At 44.7% G+C, this 23,093-nt stretch overlaps 1 protein-coding gene across 10 annotated transcripts in view; it reads left to right on the top strand.

Annotated features, from left to right (window-relative positions):
• The window catches only part of LOC118369862 (E3 ubiquitin-protein ligase MARCHF8-like), a 196,065-nt gene that overhangs the window by 150,615 nt on the left and 22,357 nt on the right, over positions 1 to 23,093 (top strand). For 6 of the 10 annotated variants that reach the window (XM_052498749.1, XM_052498748.1, XM_052498750.1 and 3 more), the window contains 3 exons: positions 10,428 to 10,507; positions 11,135 to 12,127; positions 20,772 to 20,952. In XM_052498749.1, coding sequence (XP_052354709.1) covers positions 10,428 to 10,507; positions 11,135 to 12,127; positions 20,772 to 20,952 — 1,254 coding nt within the window. The remainder of the gene's footprint in view (positions 1 to 10,427; positions 10,508 to 11,134; positions 12,128 to 20,771; positions 20,953 to 23,093) is intronic. The other 4 variants (XM_052498756.1, XM_052498754.1, XM_052498755.1 and 1 more) reach the window with 1 other exon arrangement.

Consider the following 23,093-nt stretch of genomic DNA (forward strand, 5'->3'; position numbering starts at 1 on the left):
CAGTCTGATGGCCTTGAGATAGAAGCTATTTTTCAGTCTTTCTGTCCCCGCTTTGATGCACCTGTACTGACCTCGCCTTCTGGATGATAGTGGGGTGAACAGGAGGTGGCTCGGGTGGATGTTGACCTTGATGATCTTTTTGGCCTTCCTGTGACATCGGGTGGTGTAGGTGTCCTGGAGGGCAGGTAGTTTTCCCCCAGTGATGCGTTGTGCAGACCTCACTACCCTCTGGAGAGCCATGCGGTTGTGAGCGGAGCAGTTGATACAAGTGGACAGGATGCTCTCGATTGTGCGTCTGTAAAAGTTTGCGAGTGTTTTTGGTGACAAGACTAATTTCTTCAGCCTCCTAGGTTGAAGAGGCGCTGTTGCGCCTGTATTGTCCTCAAAGCGGGCAAAAAAGTTATTTAGTCTGCCTGGGAGCAAGACATCCTGGTCCGTGACTGGGCTGGGTTTCTTGTAGTCCGTGATTGACTGTAGACCCTGCCACATGCCTCTTGTGTCTGAGCCGTTGAATTGAGATTCTACTTTGTCTCTGTACTGACTCTTAGCTTGTTTGATAGCCTTGTGGAGGGAATAGCTGCACTGTTTGTATTCGGTCATGTTACCAGACACCTTGCCCTGATTAAAAGCAGTGGTTCGCGCTTTCAGTTTCACGCGAATGCTAAATATATGCCATTTAGCTGACGCTTTTATCCAAAGCGACTTACAGTCATGTGTGCATACATTCTACGTATGGGTGGTCCCGGGAATGCTGCCATCAATCCACGGTTTCTGGTTAGGGAATGTTTTTATCGTTGCTATGGGAACGACATCTTTAACGCACGTTCTAATGAACTCGCACACCGAATCAGCGTATTTGTCAATATTGTTATCTGACGCAATACGAAACATGTCCCAGTCCACGTGATGGAAGCAGTCTTGGAGTGTGGAGTCAGCTTGGTCGAACCAGCGTTGGACAGACCTCAGCGTGGGAGCCTCTTGTTTAAGTTTCTGTCTGTAGGCAGGGATCAACAAAATGGAGTCGTGGTCAGCTTTTCCGAAAGGGGGGCGGGGCAGGGCCTTATATGCGTCGCGGAAGTTAGAGTAACAATGATCCAAGGTTTTACCACCCCTGGTTGCGCAATCGATATGCTGATAAAATTTAGGGAGTCTTGTTTTCAGATTAGCTTTGTTAAAATCCCCAGCTACAATGAATGCAGCCTCCGGATAAATGGTTTCCAGTTTGCAAAGAGTTAAATAAAGTTCGTTCAGAGCCATCGATGTGTCTGCTTGGGGGGGGATATATACGGCTGTGATTATAATCGAAGAGAATTCTCTTGGTAGATAATGCGGTCTACATTTGATTGTGAGGAATTCTAAATCAGGTGAACAGAAGGATTTGAGTTCCTGTATGTTTCTTTCATCACACCATGTTTCGTTAGTCATGAGGCATACGCCCCCGCCACTCTTCTTACCAGAAAGATGTTTGTTTCTGTCGGCGCGATGCGTGGAGAAACCCGTTGGCTGCACCGCCCCGGATAGCGTCTCTCCAGTGAGCCATGTTTCCGTGAAGCAGAGAACGTTACAGTCTCTGATGTCCCTCTGGAATGCTACCCTTGCTCGGATTTCATCAACCTTGTTGTCAAGAGACTGGACATTGGCAAGAAGAATGCTAGGGAGTGGTGCACGATGTGCCCGTGTCCGGACTCTGACCAGAAGACCGCTACGTTTCCCTCTTTTACGAAGTCGTTTTTTGGGGTCGCTGCATGGAATCAATTCCGTTGACCTGTTTGTAAGGCAGAACACAGGATCCGCGTCGCGGAAAACATATTCTTGGTCGTACTGATGGTGAGTTGACGCTGATCTTATATTCACGGCCTGCAACGAAAACATGCGGTCTCTCCTTCACTGCAGCCGAGGTGAGTAAGACATTTAAACGTGTTAACCCTCACAAGGCTGCAGGCCCAGACGGCATCCCCAGCCGCGCCCTCAGAGCATGCGCAGACCAGCTGGCCGGTGTGTTTACGGACATATTCAATCAATCCCTATACCAGTCTGCTGTTCCCACATGCTTCAAGAGGGCCACCATTGTTCCTGTTCCCAAGAAAGCGAAGGTAACTGAGCTAAACGACTACCGCCCCGTAGCACTCACTTCCGTCATCATGAAGTGCTTTGAGAGACTAGTCAAGGACCATATCACCTCCACCCGACCTGACACCCTAGACCCACTCCAATTTGCTTACCGCCCAAATAGGTCCAGAGACGACGCAATCTCAACCACACTGCACACTGCCCTAACCCACCTGGACAAGAGGAATACCTATGTGAGAATGCTGTTCATCGACTACAGCTCGGCATTCAACACCATAGTACCCTCCAAGCTCGTCATCAAGCTCGAGACCCTGGGTCTCGACCCCGCCCTGTGCAACTGGGTACTGGACTTCCTGACGGGCCGCCCCCAGGTGGTGAGGGTAGGCAACAACATCTCCTCCCCGCTGATCCTCAACACGGGGCCCCACAAGGGTGCGTTCTGAGCCCTCTCCTGTACTCCCTGTTCACCCACGACTGCGTGGCCACGCACGCTCCAACTCAATCATCAAGTTTGCGGACGACACAACAGTGGTAGGCTTGATTACCAACAACGACGAGACGGCCTACAGGGAGGAGGTGAGGGCCCTCGGAGTGTGGTGTCAGGAAAATAACCTCACACTCAACGCCAACAAAACTAAGGAGATGATTGTGGACTTCAGGAAACAGCAGAGGGAACACCCCCCTATCCACATCGATGGAACAGTAGTGGAGAGGGTAGCAAGTTTTAAGTTCCTCGGCATACACATCACAGACAAACTGAATTGGTCCACTCACACAGACAGCGTCGTGAAGAAGGCGCAGCAGCGCCTCTTCAACCTCAGGAGGCTGAAGAAATTCGGCTTGTCACCAAAAGCACCCACAAACTTCTACAGATGCACAATCGAGAGCATCCTGGCGGGCTGTATCACCGCCTGGTACGGCAACTGCTCCGCCCTCAACCGTAAGGCTCTCCAGAGGGTAGTGAGGTCTGCACAACGCCTCACCGGGGGCAAACTACCTGCCCTCCAGGACACCTACACCACCCGATGTTACAGGAAGGCCATAAAGATCATCAAGGACATCAACCACCCGAGCCACTGCCTGTTCACCCCGCTATCATCCAGAAGGCGAGGTCAGTACAGGTGCATCAAAGCTGGGACAGAGAGACTGAAAAACAGCTTCTATCTCAAGGCCATCAGACTGTTAAACAGCCACCACTAACATTGAGTGGCTGCTGCCAACACACTGACATTGACACTGACCCAACTCCAGCCACTTTAATAATGGGAATTGATGGGAAATGATGTAAATATATCACTAGCCACTTTAAACAATGCTACCTTATACAATGTTACTTACCCTACATTATTCATCTCATATGCATACGTATATACTGTACTCTATATCATCGACTGCATCCTTATGTAATACATGTATCACTAGCCACTTTAACTATGCCACTTTGTTTACTTTGTCTACATACTCATCTCATATGTATATACTGTACTCGATACCATCTACTGTATGCTGCCCTGTACCATCACTCATTCATATATCCTTATGTACATATTCTTTATCCCCTTACACTGTGTATAAGACAGTAGTTTTGGAATTGTTAGTTAGATTACTTGTTGGTTGTTACTGCATTGTCGGAACTAGAAGCACAAGCATTTCGCTACACTCGCATTAACATCTGCTAACCATGTGTATGTGACAAATACAATTTGATTTGATTTGATTTCTTCACCACGCTGTCTGTGTGGGTGGACCATTTCAGTTTGTCCGTGATGTGTACACCGAGAAACTTAAAACTTTCCACCTTCTCTACTACTGTCCCGTCGATGTGGATAGGGGGCTGCTCCCTCTGCTGTTTCCTAAAGTCCACGATCACGATTGTTGACATTGTGTGTGAGGTTATTTTCCTGACACCACTCCGAGGGCTCTCACCTCCTCCCTTTGGGCCGTCTCGTCGTTGTTGGTAATCAAGCCTACCACTGTAGGGTCGTCTGCAAACTTGATGATTGAGTTGGAGGCGTGCATGGCCACTCAGTCATGGGTGAACAGGGAGTACAGGAGAGGCCTGAGAACGCACACTTGTGGGGCTCCAGTGTTGAGGATCAGCGGGGTGGAGATGTTGTTTCCTACCCACACCACCTGGGGACGCCCTGTCAGGAAGTCCAGGAACCAGTCGCACAGGGCGGGGTCGAGACCCAGGCTTAATGATGATTTTGGAGGGTACTATGGTGTTAAATGCTGAGCTGTAGTCGATGAACTGCATTCTTACATAGGTATTCCTCTTGTCCAGATGGGTTAGGACAGTGTGCAGTGTTATTGCGATTGCGTTGTCTATGGACCTATTGGGGAGGTATGCAAATTGGAGTGGGTCTAGGGTGTCAGGTAGGCTGGAGGTGATATGGTCCTTGACTAGTCTCTCAAAGCACTTCATGATGACGGTGAGTGCTACAGGGCGATAGTAATTTAGCTCAGTTAGCTTTAGCCTTAGCTTTCTTGGGAACAGGAACAATGGTGGCCCTCTTGAATCATGTGGGAACAGCAGACTAGGATAGATCGAATATGTCCGTAAACACACCAGCCAGCTTGTCTGCGCATGCTCTTAGGACACGGCTAGGGATGCCAGGCCGGCAGCCTTGAGAGGGTTCACTCACGTTGGCTGCAGTGAAGGAGAGCCCGCAGGTTTTGGAAGCGGGCCATGGTGGTGGCACTGTCTTGTCCTCAAAGCAAGCAAAGAAGTTGTTTGCCTCGAAGCGAGCATAGAAGTAGTTTAGCTCGTCTGGTAGGCTCGTGTCACTGGGCAGCTCTCGGCTATGCTTCCCTTTGTAGTCTGTAATTGTTTGCAAGCCCTGTAGTACGATTCAATCCTAGTCCTTTATTGATGCTTTACCTGTTCGATTGTTTGTTGGAGGGCATAGCATGATTTCTTATACGTTTCCAGAAAAGAGGGCTCCCGAGTGGCACAGTGGTCTAAAGACACTGCATTTCAGTGCAAGAGGCATCACAATGCTTACAGTTTTATGCATGGATGTCCAGCTGTGTGCCAGTAATGCTTTTAGTTTTAGAAATATTTAGTGATAACTTATTCCTTGCCACCCACTCTGAAACTAACTGCAGCTCTTTGTTGAGTGTTGCAGTCATTTCATTCGCTGTAGTTGCTGATGTGTATAGTGTTGAGTCATATGCATGCAATGAAACTACGGCTTAACTCAGTCAATGACATGTCGTTAGTAAAAATTGGAAAAGCAAGGGGCCTAAACAGCTACCCTGGGGATTTCCTGATTCTAACTGGATTATATTTGATAGGCTTCCATTAAAGAACACCCTCTAAGTTATGTTAGACAAGTAACTCCTTTTCCACATTATAGGTGGCGGTGTAAAGCCATAACATGTGTTTTTCCAGTAGCAAACTATGATCAATAATATCAAAAGCTGCATTGAAGTCAAACAAGACAGCCCCCACAATAATTTTATCATCAATTTCTCTCAGCCAATTATCAGTCATTTGTGTAAGTGCTGTGCTTGTTGAGTGTCCTTCCCGATAAGCATGCTGAAATTCTGTTGTCGATTTGTTGACTGTAAAATAGCATTGTATCTGGTCAAACACAATTTTTTCCAGAAGTTTACGAAGGGTTGGTAACAGGCTGATTGGTCGGTTATTTGAGCCAGTAAAGAGGGCTTTACTATTCTTGAGTAGCGCTTCCAACCCAGGCCTGAGGGCACACGGTCTCTAGTAGGCTTAATTTTAAGATGTGGCAAATAGCAGTGGCAAAATCGCCTGCTATTATCCTCCCTCAGTAATTTTCCATCTAGATTGTCAGACCCTGCTGGCTTGTCATTGTTGATAAACAACAATCATTTTTTCACCTCTTCCACACTGACTTTACAGAATTCAAAAGTACAATTATTGTCTTTCATAATTTGGTCAGATATACTTGGATGTGTAGTGTCTGCATTTGTTGTTGGCATGTCATCCCTAAGTTTGCTTATCTTGCCAATGAAAAAGTAATTTAAGTAGTTTGCAATATCAGTGGGCTTTGTGATGAATGAGCCATTTGATTCAATGAATGAAGGAGCCTTGTTAGCTTTTTTCCCCAAAAATGTAATTTGAGGTGCCCCAAAGCTTTTTACTATATTTCTTTATATAATGTATCTTTGTTTCGTAGTGTAGTTTCTTTTCATTTAGTTTAGTCACATGATTTCTTAATTTGCGTTTGCCAGTCAGTTGGGCTGCCAGACTTAATTGCCATACATTTTGCCTCTTCCCTCTCAACCATACAATGTTCCAATCCCCCATCAATCCAAGGGGATTTAACCGTTTTTACAGACATTTCATTAATGGGTGCGTGTTTTCCAGTTACTACTGGAATAAGTAGTTTCATAAATGTGTCAAGTGCAGCGTCTCCTCATTACACACCACAGACCAGCAAATATTCTTTACATCATCAACATATGAACCACTACAAAGCTTATTGTATGACCTCTTAAACACTATATTAGGCCCAGCCTTTGGAACTTTGGTATTCCTAAATATGGCTATTATATTGTGATCACTACATCCTTTGGATTTGTATACTGCTTTAAAGCAAATATCTGTAGCATTAGTAAAGATATGAACAATACATGTTGATGATTTAATGCCTGTGCTGTTTGTAACTACCCTGGTAGGTTGACGGACAACCTAATCCAGGTTGCAGGCACTGGTTACAGTTTGAAGTTTTTTAACTGAGCGGGCAGCTTGATGATAGCCAATCAATATTTAAATCACCCAGAAAATATACTTATCTTTTGATATCACATACATTATCAAGCATTTCACACACATTATCCAGATACTGACTGTTAGCACTTGGTGGTCTATAGCAGCTTCCCATAAGAATGGGCTTTAGGTGAGGCAGATGAACCTGTAGCCATATTACTTCAACAGTATTTAACATTAGATCTTCTCTAAGATTTACAGGAATGTGGTTCTGAATATAGTGTGGTCTACAGCTTATCATGAGATACTCTACCTCAGGTGAGCAATAGCTTGAGACTTTCTTAGATATTGTGCACCAGCTGTTATTTACAAAAATACATATTCCGCTGCCTCTAGTCTTACCAGACGCCGCTGTTCTATCCTGCCGGTACAGTGTATAACCAAGCTGCTGTATGTTGATAGTGTCGTCGTTCAGTCACGACTCCGTGAAACATAAGATATTACAGTATTGAATGTCCTGTTGGTAGTTTAATCTTACGCGTAGGTCATCGATTTTATTCTCCAAAGATTGCACGTTTGCTAGCAGAGTGGATGGAAGTGGGGATTTATTCGATTGCCTATGAATTCTCAGAAGGCAGCCTGCCCTCTGGCTCATTTTTCTCTGCCTCCTCTTCAAGCAAATTACGGGGATCTGGGCCTGTTCCCGAGAAAGCAGTATATTATTTGTGTTGGGCTGTCAGACTCGTTAAAGGTAAAAAATGTAAAAAAGAATTCTGCCAGTCTGTGGTGAGTAATCGCAGTCCTGATGTCCAGAAGTAATTTTCGGTCATAAGAGACGTAGCTGCAACATTATGTACAAAATAAGTGTTAAAAAATAAGTTACAAACAATGCAAATAAACGAACTAAAAACACAATAATTTGGGTACACATAGAACGTCAGCCTTCTTCTCCGGTGCCATTTTACTGAAGAGATAAATAGGTTTAGGTTATTCATTGTCAAGCTTTAAAAAATGAAGCTAGGCTGCAACATTTTAGTAGCCTAGCTAGGACTGTACTGTGTCTGTACACTTTCCTCCGCTGCGCCTGTAAACCCGATACACGAAAGCAAAGCAATTGACAGTCCATTCACAGATGCGAGCGTATCGGGCAGTAATTTCAAAAAGTAGCTGACTCAGCTGTTGACTCATTTATGCTCGCGTGTGTGTCCTGTTGTCCTTTAGTAGTCATTTATGTGTGAATATTTTATCTTTAACTTGTTGACAAACAAGATGACATTTTCTGTAGGCTACAGCAATGACCTGTTGGAACGGAAACTTGGCATGGACATTGAGCCTACACCACGTTTAAACTTTCGGTCTGTGCCATTAGTGATGACATGATACAGCGCACTAGCTGGCTCTTGTGTGTGTGTGTGTGTGTGTGTGTGTGTGTGTGTGTGTGTGTGGTAATGCACAGCGGTTTAGCGTGTATCACGTTGGCGGTGGTTGCTGTGACATGTAGTGCAGCGCATCACGGGCGATATGGAAGCTGGCCAAAATGAATTGACAACTCAAATCATTGCGCGGGCTGGATAGAAATGTGCATTCTGTGGAACTGAACGCTTAACACGCGTCTGCTAAATGGGATATAGTACACTGAACAAAAATATAAACGCAACATGCAACAGTTTCTGAGTAACTGAGTTACAGTTCATAAGGAAGAGTCTATTGAAATAAATGCATTAGGCCATAATCCATGGATTTCACATGACTGGGCAGGGGTGCAGCCAGGGGTGGGTCTGGGAGGGAATAGGCCCACCCACTGGGGAGACAGGCCCAGCCAATCAGAATGAGTTTTTCTCCACAAAAATGGCTTTATTACAGACAGGGATGTAAACAAATTGTGCACAAAATTTGAGATAAATAAGCTTCTTGTGTTTCAGGATATTTTTTTTCAGCTCATGCATTTATATTTTTGTTCAATGTATATCTGAGGAAGTATACAGCTAATCAGAGGCCAGCTCTCTCTCTACTACTGCTCAGTGATTAGTGCTTTTCTAGTTTGTTTCGTTTCAATTATTAAAAAATAATAACGGTTTTCGATTTGGGTTCCAATAAAAATAAATAAACAAGAAATACATTATGAAATAATGACAATACAATGATTAGAGCTTTCCAAGCCAAAAATAGTGAACATTCAATTGTCAAAATATTGTCTCTGTCAGGTCCACATTGGGTAGACATCAATAGAACATTTGAAATTACTATCCAATAATAAAATATTTTAGTTGTGTATATTACTTCGTTTTTATTTGATGACTATTATTTTGAATTCCTTAAAGTTATCATCTCGTGTTTGTTCAGGCAGTAGCAGCCTGCCAGCCAGACAAAGTTATCATCTCGTGTTTGTTCAGGCAGTAGCAGCCTGCCAGCCAGACAAAGTTATCATCTCGTGTTTGTTCAGGCAGTAGCAGCCTGCCAGCCAGACAAAGTTATCATCTCGTGTTTGTTCAGGCAGTAGCAGCCTGCCAGCCAGACAAAGTTATCATCTCGTGTTTGTTCAGGCAGTAGCAGCCTGCCAGCCAGACAAAGTTATCATCTCGTGTTTGTTCAGGCAGTCGCAGCCTGCCAGCCAGACAAAGTTATCATCTCGTGTTTGTTCAGGCAGTAGCAGCCTGCCAGCCAGACAAAGTTATCATCTCGTGTTTGTTCAGGCAGTCGCAGCCTGCCAGCCAGACAAAGTTATCATCTCGTGTTTGTTCAGGCAGTCGCAGCCTGCCAGCCAGACAAAGTTATCATCTCGTGTTTGTTCAGGCAGTAGCAGCCTGCCAGCCAGACAAAGTTATCATCTCGTGTTTGTTCAGGCAGTAGCAGCCTGCCAGCCAGACAAAGTTATCATCTCGTGTTTGTTCAGGCAGTAGCAGCCTGCCAGCCAGACAAAGTTATCATCTCGTGTTTGTTCAGGCAGTCGCAGCCTGCCAGCCAGACAAAGTTATCATCTCGTGTTTGTTCAGGCAGTAGCAGCCTGCCAGCCAGACAAAGTTATCATCTCGTGTTTGTTCAGGCAGTAGCAGCCTGCCAGCCAGACAAAGTTATCATCTCGTGTTTGTTCAGGCAGTAGCAGCCTGCCAGCCAGACAAAGTTATCATCTCGTGTTTGTTCAGGCAGTAGCAGCCTGCCAGCCAGACAAAGTTATCATCTCGTGTTTGTTCAGGCAGTAGCAGCCTGCCAGCCAGACAAAGTTATCATCTCGTGTTTGTTCAGGCAGTAGCAGCCTGCCAGCCAGACAAAGTTATCATCTCGTGCTTGTTCAGGCAGTAGCAGCCTGCCAGCCAGACAAAGTTATCATCTCGTGCTTGTTCAGGCAGTAGCAGCCTGCCAGCCAGACAAAGTTATCATCTCGTGTTTGTTCAGGCAGTAGCAGCCTGCCAGCCAGACAGTTATCTCTGTGATCCCCATACTATACTGTCTTTAGTCATCCTAGTTAACTAGGCATACTTTCACAAACTCTCTTATCCTTTCTCTCATCGTTGTGTTGTGTTCATTTCTCTCTCGTGTGGTTTGTGTGTATCTAACCTAACGTTGTCGGTTAATCACTCAGCACTACTCTTTACTGTATATGCAGGCATCTGGTGATGCCAATGAGACTAATCAGAGTCATTTTTGTATTTCTCGCTCTCTCCCTCAGGCGGGGAGCCCCACCTCCGTCAACGCCCCCTGCAACTTCTCACGAACGTCGGTCACCCCCTCCAACCAGGACATCTGCAGGTACTGTACACACACCTTTAAATAATAACCTTTGAACTCTAACCCCCTGACCTTTATCCCTCCAACCATGACATCTGCTGGTTTACATCCTTCAATTGCATTTGGCTGCTGAGGGCAAGGCAGACCCATGGATAGTTGATATTATGAAAGACGGGTCACAGATGGTGTTGCCTGATGCCAAACAGAATAGATAGGAGCTGGAGTTGGAAGTGAGGAGTAGTACACTGTACTGAAGAAGAACACTTTATTGTCCATTGTCACATTGTCTGCTTTACACCAACCACCTTGTTTCCCTGTTTTAATTCTCCATCCTGTTTTCTTTCTTTGAATGCACGCTGGCCTTTTGTTTCATTTCTCTTTTTTCTACCCCTCTCTCCTCCCTCCTGCTTGTCTCTCTTCTCCTCTCTCCTATACCGGTTTTCCACTATCATCCACCTGTCCATGCCTTCATCCCTCCACTCCTCCAACTTCCATCCCTTCATCCCTCCACTCCTCCAACTTCCATCCCTTCATCCCTCCACTCCTCCAACTTCCATCCCTTCATCCCTCCAACTTCCATCCCTTCATCCCTCCACTCCTCCAACTTCCATCCCTCACCCCTCTATCCCTCCACTCCCTCACACACAGCCTTACCGTCACATCTCCAGACCAGTGCTCCCAGAAGCCTTTGCAGACCGCCGTGGTTCTATTGAACTCAAACGGCAAAACCTCTCAAGGGTCAGGAGGAGACATCTCCATGACAACGCTCTGCCTGGACGCACCCCCAGCCTTCAAGCCCCCCAAAGCCCGGGGCGGGGTCTCATTCGGAACGGAATGGTTTTCATTGCTCCGTCCCTCCACAGTCAATGGGACACTGAAGTTTTCTCACTCTCTGAACGATGTTGGCCAGCGCATGGATAGTCTCTGTAGTGGACTGCACTTCATAGACCGGACGTGTTCTGAAGGAGAGCTGGAGGTTAAACCCGAACCACCCAACACGGACCGTAAATCCAAGGCACTCAACGGCAAAGCAGCCACACTCCCACACCAGGCCTCAAACCTACCTTCGTTCCCCACGCACACACACACCCACACACACCCTCACCTTGTCCCCTCGTTCACCAACAACTACAAATACCTCAACCCCCAACACTGCCTCCAACCTCCCTCTACCGGCGTCCCCCCTCCTCCTCCTCCTAACTCCCAGCTCCACCCTCCCAGCTCCAACCTCCTCCGCCTCTTCCTCCCTTTCTCTCGCTCCTCTACTTCGGCCAGTCTCCAGTGTTCTGAGCTGGGGAGCTACGATTCCCGCCTCCACATCGCCAAATCCTTCAGCGCCCTGATGGGGGGCAGTGAGCCTCCCCTGGGGGGAGCAGAGGACCTCTTGGGGGATGATGAGGTGTTCGAGGTCCCCAAGGGAAGGCCCGGGGCTTGGACAGGGGCTGGAATCCCAGGAAGAGATGCTGGAGGCGGGGTAGCGGCTCTCCTCGGGGAAGCCCCCCTCTGCTACATGGACGAAGACAGCGATCTGGACCAGTTTTCGTTTCTGGACCAGTGTTCGTCACCCACCCACTCAGAGAAAACAGGGCCGCTCACGCCAGGCCCGCTCTCTCCCTATTCGCTGTCCGGAGACTGCTGCAGGTGGGTGATTCCTGGATTGTCACCCTGTGCTGTTTTGTGGTAGAGTTCCATAGAATGCCATTGCTGGATCCTGCTCACCCCTCCTGGGACGTGACGTAGTAGAGTCCTGCCCAGCCCATCCTGTGAAGTGGTAGAGCCTGAACACCCCTGTGACGTGACGTGGAAGTAGAGTCCTTTGGTCCACCCCCATTCAACCTTGTGGTGCTAGATTCCTGTGGTCCACCCCCCTTCAACCTTGTGGTGGTAGATTCCTGTGGTCCACCCCCCTTAAACCTTGTGGTGGTAGAGTCCTGTGGTCCACCCCCTTTCAACCTTGTGGTGCTAGATTCCTGTGGTCCACCCCCCTTAAACCTTGTGGTGGTAGAGTCCTGTGGTCCACCCCCTTTCAACCTTGTGGTGGTAGAGTCCTGTGGTCCACCCCCCTTCAACCTTGTGGTGGTAGAGTCCTGTGGTCCACCCCCTTCCAACCTTGTGGTGGTAGAGTCCTGTGGTCCACCCCCTTTCAACCTTGTGGTGGTAGATTCCTGCACGCCACACACTCCCTGACCCAGCTCAAATGAGGTAGTTGTCCTGGGAGAGAGGAACATGAGCTCTCTGGGAGTGGGTTCAGGCTCGGGATCAACAGGCAGATTATTGGCTTCAAATAGCCTTATAAGGTATGACACACAGACGTATACACGCATACATGTATACACACACGCACTTTGTGTCAGACCAAGGTCGGGTAGCTCATGACCTGACTCGTGTCAGGAGTATGTACTGTGTAGGCAAGTGTAGGTGTGTGAGTGCAAGGCTTGCGTGGGTGTGTTTTATTTTTCTACTTGCTAAGTAGGATTTAAATGATTAAGTCTGGCAATCCACAGGGACAGACAGACAGACAGACAGACAGACAGACAGACAGACAGGCAGGCAGGCAGGCAGGCAGGCAGGCAGGCAGGCAGGCAGGCAGACAGAGAGAGGGGTGCGGATGGTGTTCTGACTTGACAGACAGACAGAGAGAGAGAGGGAAGTAGACAGAGACAGAGACAGACGAACACACAGGTGGATGGTGTCCTGACTTGTTACTCCCTATAGAGAACAAGACAAATATAGAACCTTAAGGAGCTTTGATTGAACTCTATTCCTAAAGTGGTGCACTATAAAGAGTAATAGGGTGCCATTTGGGATGTACTCATGGATTGAGATCACTACTGACACTTCCTGTTTGTATTTGTATTTATTATGGATCCACATAGCAGCTACTCTTCCTGGGGTCCCTCAAAATTAAGGCAGTTTATACAATTTTAAAACAGTACAATACATTCACAGATTTCACAACACACTGTGTGCCCTCAGGCCCCTACTCCACCACTACCACATATCTACAGAACTAAATCCATGTGTATCTATTGTGTGTGTGTGTGTGTGTGTGTGTGTGTGTGTGTGTGTGTGTGTGTGTGTGTGTGTGTGTGTGTGTGTGTGTGTGTGTGTGTGTGTGTGTGTGTGTGTGTGTGTGACAATGTTTGTATTGCTTCACAGTCCCCATAAGGTGTTGTTTAATCTGTTTTTTAAATCTAATTTTACTGCTTGCGTCAGTTACTTGATGTGGAATTTTCATGATTTCCATGTACTCATGGCTCTATGTAGTACTGTGTGCCTCCCATAGTCTTGTGGGATATGCATGGGTGTCCGAGCTGTGGGCCAGTAGTTTAGACAGACAGCTCGGTGCATTCAACATGTCAATACCTCTCATAAATAAAAGTATTGATTAAGTCAATCTCTCCTCCACTTTCAGCCAGGAAAGATTGACATGCATATTATTAATATTAGCTCTCCAAAGGCCAGCCGTGCTGCCCTGTTCTGAGCCAATTGCAATTTTCCTGTCCTTTTTTGTGGCACTTGACCACACGACTGAACAGTAGTCAAGTTGCGACAAAACTAGGGCCTGTAGGACCTGCTTTGTTGATTGTGTTGTTAAGAAGGCAGAGCATTGCTTTATTACAGACAGACTTCTCCCCATCTTAGCTACTACTGCATCAACATGTTTTGACCATGACAGTTTACAATCTAGTGTTTCTCCAAGCAGTTTAGTCATCTCAACTTGCTCAATTTCCACATTATTTATTACAAGATTTAGTTGAGGTTTAGGGTTTAGTGAGTGTTTTTCCAAATACAATGCTTTTAGTTTTATAAATATTTAGGGGTAACTTATTCCTTGCCACCCACTCTGAAACTAACTGCAGCTTTTTGTTGACTTTGAGTAAAGCCAGAGTTTCTATGTATGCAGATGACTCAACGCTATACACGTCAGCTACTACAGCGACTAAACATTGGCAGTAATTTCAGTCGCTGTAGTAGCTGACGTGTATAGCGTTGAGTCATCTGCATACATAGAAACTCTGGCTTTACTCAGTCAGTGGCACGTCGTTAGTAAAAATTTGAAAAAGCAAGGGGCCTAAACAGCTACCCTGGGGATTTCCTGATTCTAACTGGATTATATTTGATAGGCCTCCATTAAAGAACACCTTCTGTGTTTTGTTAGACAAGTAACTCTTTATCCACATTATAGCAGGGACGGACATTGTCGTGGAGGAAGAGCATCAGCATAGCCAGGGAGTGAAGCAGTGACAGGACTATGATACAGCTCACTTCACTACCAGAGATTACCAGCAGAGACCCACAGGGAAGAAATCTCATTGCTGCTCTGACTGTGGGAAAGGTTGCAAATCTTCATTCGAACTTAAAATGCTATAACACAAGTTTTTCCAGCAGCAGACTATGATCAATAATGTCAAAAGCTGCACTGAAGTCTAACAAAACAGCCCCCACAATCATTTTATACTATTCTTGGGTAGCGGAATGACTTTCGCTTCCCTCCAGGCCTGAGGGCACATACTCTCTAGTAGGCTTAAATTGAAGAAATGGCAATATCGTCAGCTATTATCCTTAGTAATTTTCCATCTAGATTTTCAGACCCTGGTGGCTTGTCATTGTTGATAGACAAAAATATTTTTTTTTCACCTCTTCCACACTGACTTTCTGGATTTCAAAAGTACAATTCTTGTCTTTCATAATTTGGTCTGATATACTTGGATGTGTAGTGTCTGCATTTGTTGCTGGCATGTCTTCCCTAAGTTTGCTTATCTTGCCAATGAAAAAGTAATTAAAGTAGTTTGCAATATCAGTGGGCTTTGTGATGAATGAGCCATCTGATTCAATGAAAGAAGGAGCCTTGTTAGCTTTTTTCCCCAAAATGTAATTTGAGGTGCCCCAAAGCTTTTTACTATCATTCCTTATATAATTTATCTTTGTTTCGTAGTGTAGTTTCTTTTCATTTAGTTTAGTCACATGATTTCTTAATTTGCAGTATGTTTGCCAGTCAGTTGGGCTGCCAGACTTAATTGCCATACCTTTTTCCTCTTCCCTCCCAACCATACAATTTTTCAATCCCTCATCAATCCAAGGGGATTTAACAGTTTTTACAGTCATTTCATTAATGAGTGCGTGTTTATTAGTAACTGGAATAAGTCGTTTCATAAATGCATCAAGTGCAGCGTCTGGTTGCTCCTCATTACACACCACAGACCAGCAAATTTTCAATCATCAACATATGAATCACCACAAAACTTATTGTATGACCTCTTATACACTATATTAGGCCCAGCCTTTGGAACTTTGGTTTTCCTAGATATGGCTATTATATTATGCCTTGCCACCCACTCTGTTAATTCTGCTCCACTCTGTCCTGGCTGCTAGCCGAATGCAACAGTCTTTCTGAAACATTATTGGAGTGACTCTCCCCGGTTCGGCTTGAATCTGACCAAGAGGCAATGATTAGAAATCGAGCCAGGGCATGTGTTACCAATGGAAAGGAGATGTTATAGATCAATGCTGACTTGTACGGACGTACCAAAACCACGGTTTTTCCATTGAAACAATGGTATTATGTTATTAAACACAGTGGAGAGGAGAAAGTTATTCAACTGCTTATTGGACATTGACTGTGTGATCAGGGTGTATGAGGGAGGAACAGAGGGAGGAACAGAGGGAGGAACAGAGGGAGGAACAGAGGGAGGAACAGAGGGAGGAACAGAGGAGAGCTTTAGATGCGACTGTCATCAGGGCCTTATTTATAAGTTGTGTTCTAAAACATGCATATGCTACATTTTTCACTCAATAGTTGGCTTTTATAAAAACTGAAATTGACGTGAGAATGTGCTTATCCTCCCGTGAACAATCATACGGTCAAACAGTTTCTAATAGTTGAAGTCTTGCATTGCAAGAAGGTAATAGTAGACTAGTAGTAGACTAGTAGTAGACTTGTGCAAATGGGAAATATATACTGAGTGTAAAAAACATTAGGAACACCTTCCTAATATTAAATTGAACAACCTCTATTCATCAGGGCATGAACTCTGCAAGGTGTTGAAAGGGTTCCACAGGGATGCTGGCCCATGTTGACTCCAATGCTTTCCACAAGTTGTGTCAAGTTGGCTGGCCGTTCTTGATACAAACAGGAAATTGTTGATTGGAAAAAACCAGGGGCGTTTCAGTTCTTGACACAAACCGCAGTGCCTGGCACCTATTACCAGACCCTGTTCAAAGGCTCTTATTTTATCTTGCCCATTCACCATCTGAACAGCACTCATACACAATCCATGCCTCAATTGTCTGAAGGCTTAAAATTCTATCTTTAACCTGTCTCCTCCCCTTCATCTACACTGATTGAAGTGGATTTAACAAGTGACATCAATAAGGGATCATATCTTTCACCTGGATTCACCTGGTCAGTCAGTCATGGAAAGAGCAGGTGTTCTTTAATAACCATTGCAGAATAAATTCCTCACCTTTTCTGGCCATGATTATTTAATATTCCCAAAGTAGCCATACAAATGACCATCCACATTGGACTGGTCCACAACAATTTGCAAAAAAAATAGACTGTTAGAAAGGGTCACCAGCTGGGCACAGACATCAATTTAACGTCCATTCCACGTTAGTTCAATATCATTTCATTGAAATGATGTGAAAGCATAGTTGATTCAACCAGTGTGTGCCCTGGGGGCAGATACAACAAATGTCACTGCAAAATAAAACAATTCTGCAAACACCTCCAAATACATTTCATCAAGTTCACTATTGCGACAGTATTTCCTTTAGATACTGTCTTGTCCTAATTCCAATACTTCCAAATTATACAGATATTATAATGCTCGTTCATGACAAGTCTGAATTAAAACAGGAAACGTGTATGTTTGGCGGGCGCCAAGTTTAAAGACAGATAGATGATGAAATATTCATACAGAGTGCGAGAGAGGGATTAGGAATAATCATTCTGTTTACATCATGTTTCCCGCTGGCATTTGAATGCGTTTCATGTTGAGATGCTCTGCTAGTGTCCATGGCACTTACCATCTCACTATCTCTGCTCAAGAAGGTGTGTTCTGGCTGACAAAGCAGGGCAAATTGAATCCCTGTTTCTATCATATTCCCAGCCAGCAGTGTATCATCTGCTAGTCTATTTACACCAATTTTGTCCCCACTCAACAGTCTGGTAAAACATCATTTCACACGCTATCTGAATACTATTCTAAATGTCTCATTCTTTATGACTACCGTTATGGAGTCAGACTGGTATGGTACATGTTTCTCAGTGATTTGCAGAGCCGCAAACAAACACCACACACACTCTCCCTCCACGCCTCTCTCCTCTTCTCCTCCCCAGCCATAACCACTAAGAACTACCTCCTCTCTCTCCCTCCACGCCTCTCTCCTCTTCTCCTCCCCAGCCATAACCAATAGAACTACCTCCTCTCTCTCCATCCACGCCTCTCTCCTCTTCTCCTCCCCAGCCATAACCACTAAGAACTACCTCCTCTCTCTCCATCCACGCCTCTCTCCTCTTCTCCTCCCCAGCCATAACCATTAAGAACTACCTCCTCTCTCTCCCTCCATCCCACTCTCTCCTCTTCTCCTCCCCAGCCATAACCACTAAAAACTACCTCCTCTCTCTCCATCCACGCCTCTCTCCTCTTCTCCTCCCCAGCCATAACCATTAAGAACTACCTCCTCTCTCTCCCTCCATCCCACTCTCTCCTCTTCTCCTCCCCAGCCATAACCAATAGAACTACCTCCTATCTATCCCTACTCCATCCCTCCACGCCTCTATCCTCCTTAGTCTGTTTTTGAGGAAGTCATAATGCTGTTCTGTTTTCCCTCCTCCTTTCTTTATGTTGTCATTTAATCACACCTACCTCCCCGAAACAACCTAGATGTGTGTGTGTGTGTGTGTGTGTGTGTGTGTGTGTGTGTGTGTGTGTGTGTTGGGTGTGTGTGTGTGTGTGTGTGTAGGGAGAGTGTGTGTGTGTGTGTGTAGGGAGAGGGTGTGTGTGTGTGTGTAGGGAGAGGGTGTGTGTGTGTGTGTGTGTGTGTGTAGGGAGAGGGTGTGTGTGTGTGTAGGCAGAGGGGTGTGTGTGTATAGGGGGAGGGTGGGTATAGGGAGGGTGGTGTGTGTGTGTGTGTAGGGAGAGGGTGTGTGGGTGTATAGGGAGAATGTGTGTGTGTGTGTGTGTGTGTGTAGGGAGAGTGTGTGTATGTGTGTGTGTGTGTGTGTGTAGGGGAGGAGGGTGTGTGTGTGGAGAAGGTGTGTGTGTGTGTATATGTGTGTGTGTGTGTGTAGGGAGAGGGTGTGTGTGGGTGTGTGTGTGTGTGTGTGTAGGGAGAGGGGTGTGTGTGTATAGGGAGAGGGTGTGGTGTGGTGTAGGGGAGGGTGTATGTGGGAGGGAGAGGGTGTGTGTGTGTGTATAGGGAGAGGGTGTGTGTGTATTGGGAGAGGGGTGTGTGTGTGTATAGGGAGAGGGTGTGTGTGTATAGGGAGAGGGTGTGTGTGTGTGTATAGGGAATAGGGTGTGTGTGTCTATCAGTAAGGGTGTCTGGTATAGGGAATAACTCTGTATCAGGAACTGTCTGTAAGTAATTTGTAAAAGGGTAAATGTGTATAACTGTCTAGGGAGAGGGTGGGGTAATAACTGTCTGGTATAGGGAGAACTCTGTATCAGTAACTGTCTGTAGGGAGAGGGTATGTGTGTGTATAGGGAGAACTGTCTAGGGAGAGGGGGGTGTAACTATCAGTAACTGTTTGTATAAGTAATAACTGTATCATTAACTGTCTGGGTGTAATAACTCTATCAGTAACTGTTTGTAAGTAATAACTGTATCATTAACTGTCTGGAAGGGTGTAACTGTCTAGGGAAGGGTGTAATAACTCTATCATTGTATAGGGAGACTGTCTGTAAGGGTGTGTGTGTAATAACTGTATAGGGAGGGGGTAATAACTGTATAGGGATTAACTGTCTGGAGGTAATAACTTTATCAGTAACTGTCTGGAGGTAATAACTCTGTATCAGTAACTGTCTGTAAGTAATAACTGTCTGGGGGTAATAACTATCATTAACTGTCTGTAAGTAATAACTGTATCATTAACTGTCTGTGGGTAATAACTTTATCAGTAACTGTTTGTAAGTAATAACTGTATCATTAACTGTCTGGAAGTAATAACTGTCTGGGGGTAATAACTCTATCAGTAACTGTCTGTAAGTAATAACTGTCTGGGGGTAATAACTCATCAGTAACTGTCTGTAAGTAATAACTGTCTGGGGGTAATAACTCTATCAGTAACTGTCTGTAAGTAATAACTGTCTGGGGGTAATAACTCATCAGTAACTGTCTGGGGTAATAACTGTCTGGGGGTAATAACTCTATCAGTAACTGTCTGGGGTAATAACTGTCTGGGGGTAATAACTCTATCAGTAACTGTCTGTAAGTAATAACTGTCTGGGGGTAATAACTCTATCAGTAACTGTCTGTAAGTAATAACTGTCTGGGGGTAATAACTCTATCAGTAACTGTCTGTAAGTAATAACTGTCTGGGGGTAATAACTCTATCAGTAACTGTCTGTAAGTAATAACTGTCTGGGGGTAATAACTATCAGTAACTGTCTGTAAGTAATAACTGTCTGGGGGTAATAACTCTATCAGTAACTGTCTGTGGGTAATAACTTTATCATTAACTGTCTGTAAGTAATAACTTTATCATTAACTGTCTGTAAGTAATAACTTTACGATTAACTGTCTGTAAGTAATAACTGTCTGGGGGTAATAACTATATCATTAACTGTCTGTAAGTAATAACTTTACGATTAACTGTCTGTAAGTAATAACTGTCTGGGGGTAATAACTATATCATTAACTGTCTGTAAGTAATAACTGTCTGGGGGTAATAACTCTATCAGTAACTGTCTGTAAAACAACAAACTGGAGTAAGTCAAGGGGTGTGTATGAATACTTTCTAAAGGCACTGTATATATATTTTTTATTGAAGCTTTATTTAAGTCATGTAAGAACAAGTTCTTATTTATAATGATGACCTACCAGGGAACAGTGGGTTAACTGCCTTGTTCAGGGGTAGAATGACAGATTATTACATTGTCAGCTCGGGGATTCGATCCAGCAACCTTTCGGCTACTGGCCCATTTACGTCATTTAGCAGACGCTCTAACCACAAAGGCATACAGCTGACATCCAGTCCATCAATAGCTGTGTATCTGCTATGGTCTACTTATCTGTGTCTGTAACTGACCCTGTGTGTCTGTGTCTCTCTCTGTAGGATCTGTCACTGTGAAGGAGATGAGGAGAGCCCGTTGATAACACCGTGCCACTGTACGGGCAGCCTGCGTTTCGTCCACCAGGCGTGCCTGCAGCAGTGGATCAAGTCCTCAGACACACGCTGCTGTGAACTCTGCAAGTACCAGTTCATCATGCAGACCAAGCTGAAACCCCTGCGTAAGGTGAGACAGAAGGTGTGTGTGTGTGTGTGTGTGTGTGTGTGTGTGTGTGTGTGTGTGTGTGTGTGTGTGTGTGTGTGTGTGTGTGTGTGTGCAGTGTTTTCGTCTAGCATCGGCTGTTGGCTACAGCATATAGCCGGTTGCACACTCATTTTCAGCTGGATACTTTTTTCACATTATCTAGGCAACTTTTTACCATTCGCAAGTCAGAAACAACGTTAGCCAAGACCTCTCCCACTAGAATGAATGAAATGCATCTTCTAGCGATCTATTCATTGGACAGGAGCCTGTCAGGGAAACACAGTGATGACAGGGAAACACTGCTGGTTTGACAGTCTGATGTCTGTCCCGCCTCCTGGTACCTGTGTGTCTGTGTTGTGTACTCAGTGGTCAAATTTCTTTACACGGAGGAGAAAGCATGCTGCTTCTTCATCGTCTATGTGAGTCAATTTGCACGTCCAATACAATGTGGTAACGATGAGTGGAAATCCACTCAGCCTATTGTTTTCTGGAAAACTGATTGATTTATTTTGCGTGTTTGGTATGCAGCCACGAAGTGCTGGCACCTAGGCTTACTGTGGTTTGATTGACGAACAGCAAGCTTGACTAGTTTATACATGGTGTCAAACTGACAGAATGAAGTCAATCTCATGTATCCTTGCCATTCATAAGTCATATAACGTAGTTATACTGTATTGCATCAGGACTTGCCAGTCCATCAGTTATCGACTGGTGAGTAGCCTACCCAATCGCATCGGTAAGAGAGACATACATTTGCATACTGGTAGGCTTTTTGGCGATTATCTTCAGATAAATAATGAAAACATTCGATGAAGTTAGATGGAGTTAGAGCCTCACTCTGGTCCAAAATATGATCAAAGAAGACGGATTGAATTGTTTTAAATGCTAATGATACTTACATGGTATTTTCAAAGACATTGATCCATGTCTACTGATTTAGTCAAAGTGTTGACAATGGACTAGTTGACTGTTCTGTGTAGCAAAGCCCATATTTAACACCTGTTTCATTCCTCAGTCATACCTGTATTGCAGATAGCTGAGAACATTTCTTTTAAAAGGAAGATTGAAGCCTGTGCAAGTCAGCAGACTTAAGAAGAAATATGTGGGTCAGTTGTCAAACAAGTGTTTTTTTTTAGAATAAATAACATACTGCAATTCACAAACAGAGTTGCAAACACTTATTGAAATTCTTTCACTAGTTGACCTGTTCTATCTCGTCTCTTAACACGTATAGACCAGACTGTCAGACTGTCAAGTTCTCACCTTAGCTCCTTTGTTATGTCTTTGTTTTAGTTTGGTCAGGGCGAGGCAGGTGTCGTTCGTTGTCTCTGATTGAGAATCATACTTAGGTAGCCTTTTCCCACCTGTGATTTGTGGGTGATTATTTTCTGTTTAGTGTTTTTCGTCACCTTACAAGACTGTTCGTTTGTCGTTTTGTTGTTTTTGTTCAGTGTTCAGTTGTTTTATAAAAAATATGAACACTTACCACGCTGCGCTTTGGTCCTCCTCTCCTTCCACCGAAGACAACTGTTACACAGACCCAGACCCAGAACTTCATTCAGCATCTGTTCTGTTTATTTTAGAGACCCATTTTTTTCATTTGAAAAAGTGCCCATCACACAATTTGTTTGATTTTAAAATGTAACCTTACATTTTTAAGAGGGTGGAAATTTGGGCAATTTACTTATTTTTTCTGTTTTAATTAAATACATCATTTGAAGAACAAACATAATTGTGGCAACTCATATCTTGCAGTAAAATAGTTTAATCTCAAGAGAAGACAGGTTAAATGTCCTGATCATATCTATGACTAGACGGTACTGGATCTCAAAAAACAAACAATACACTGAATTCATACATTTTCAGTCATTTAAAATGTAAACACAATACCACGACAAATTGTTCCAATCTGGGAGGTAAACTCAATAAAGTATTGAGTAATTTCACTGTGTATTTCAGATGGAACCCAGGCATTAGAATGTTCCAGAGGCCACCAAAATGGAGCTTGTTCAGCCCGGGGGATCCTGGCTTATTTGGCTGGATACTCTGTGTGCTTGTGGAAAACTGTGTGTGTGTGTGTGTGTGTGTGTGTGTGTGTGTGTGTGTGTGTGTGTGTGTGTGTG

This window comes from Oncorhynchus keta, chromosome 36, assembly GCF_023373465.1.
Source record: "Oncorhynchus keta strain PuntledgeMale-10-30-2019 chromosome 36, Oket_V2, whole genome shotgun sequence".
NCBI lineage: Eukaryota > Metazoa > Chordata > Actinopteri > Salmoniformes > Salmonidae > Oncorhynchus > Oncorhynchus keta.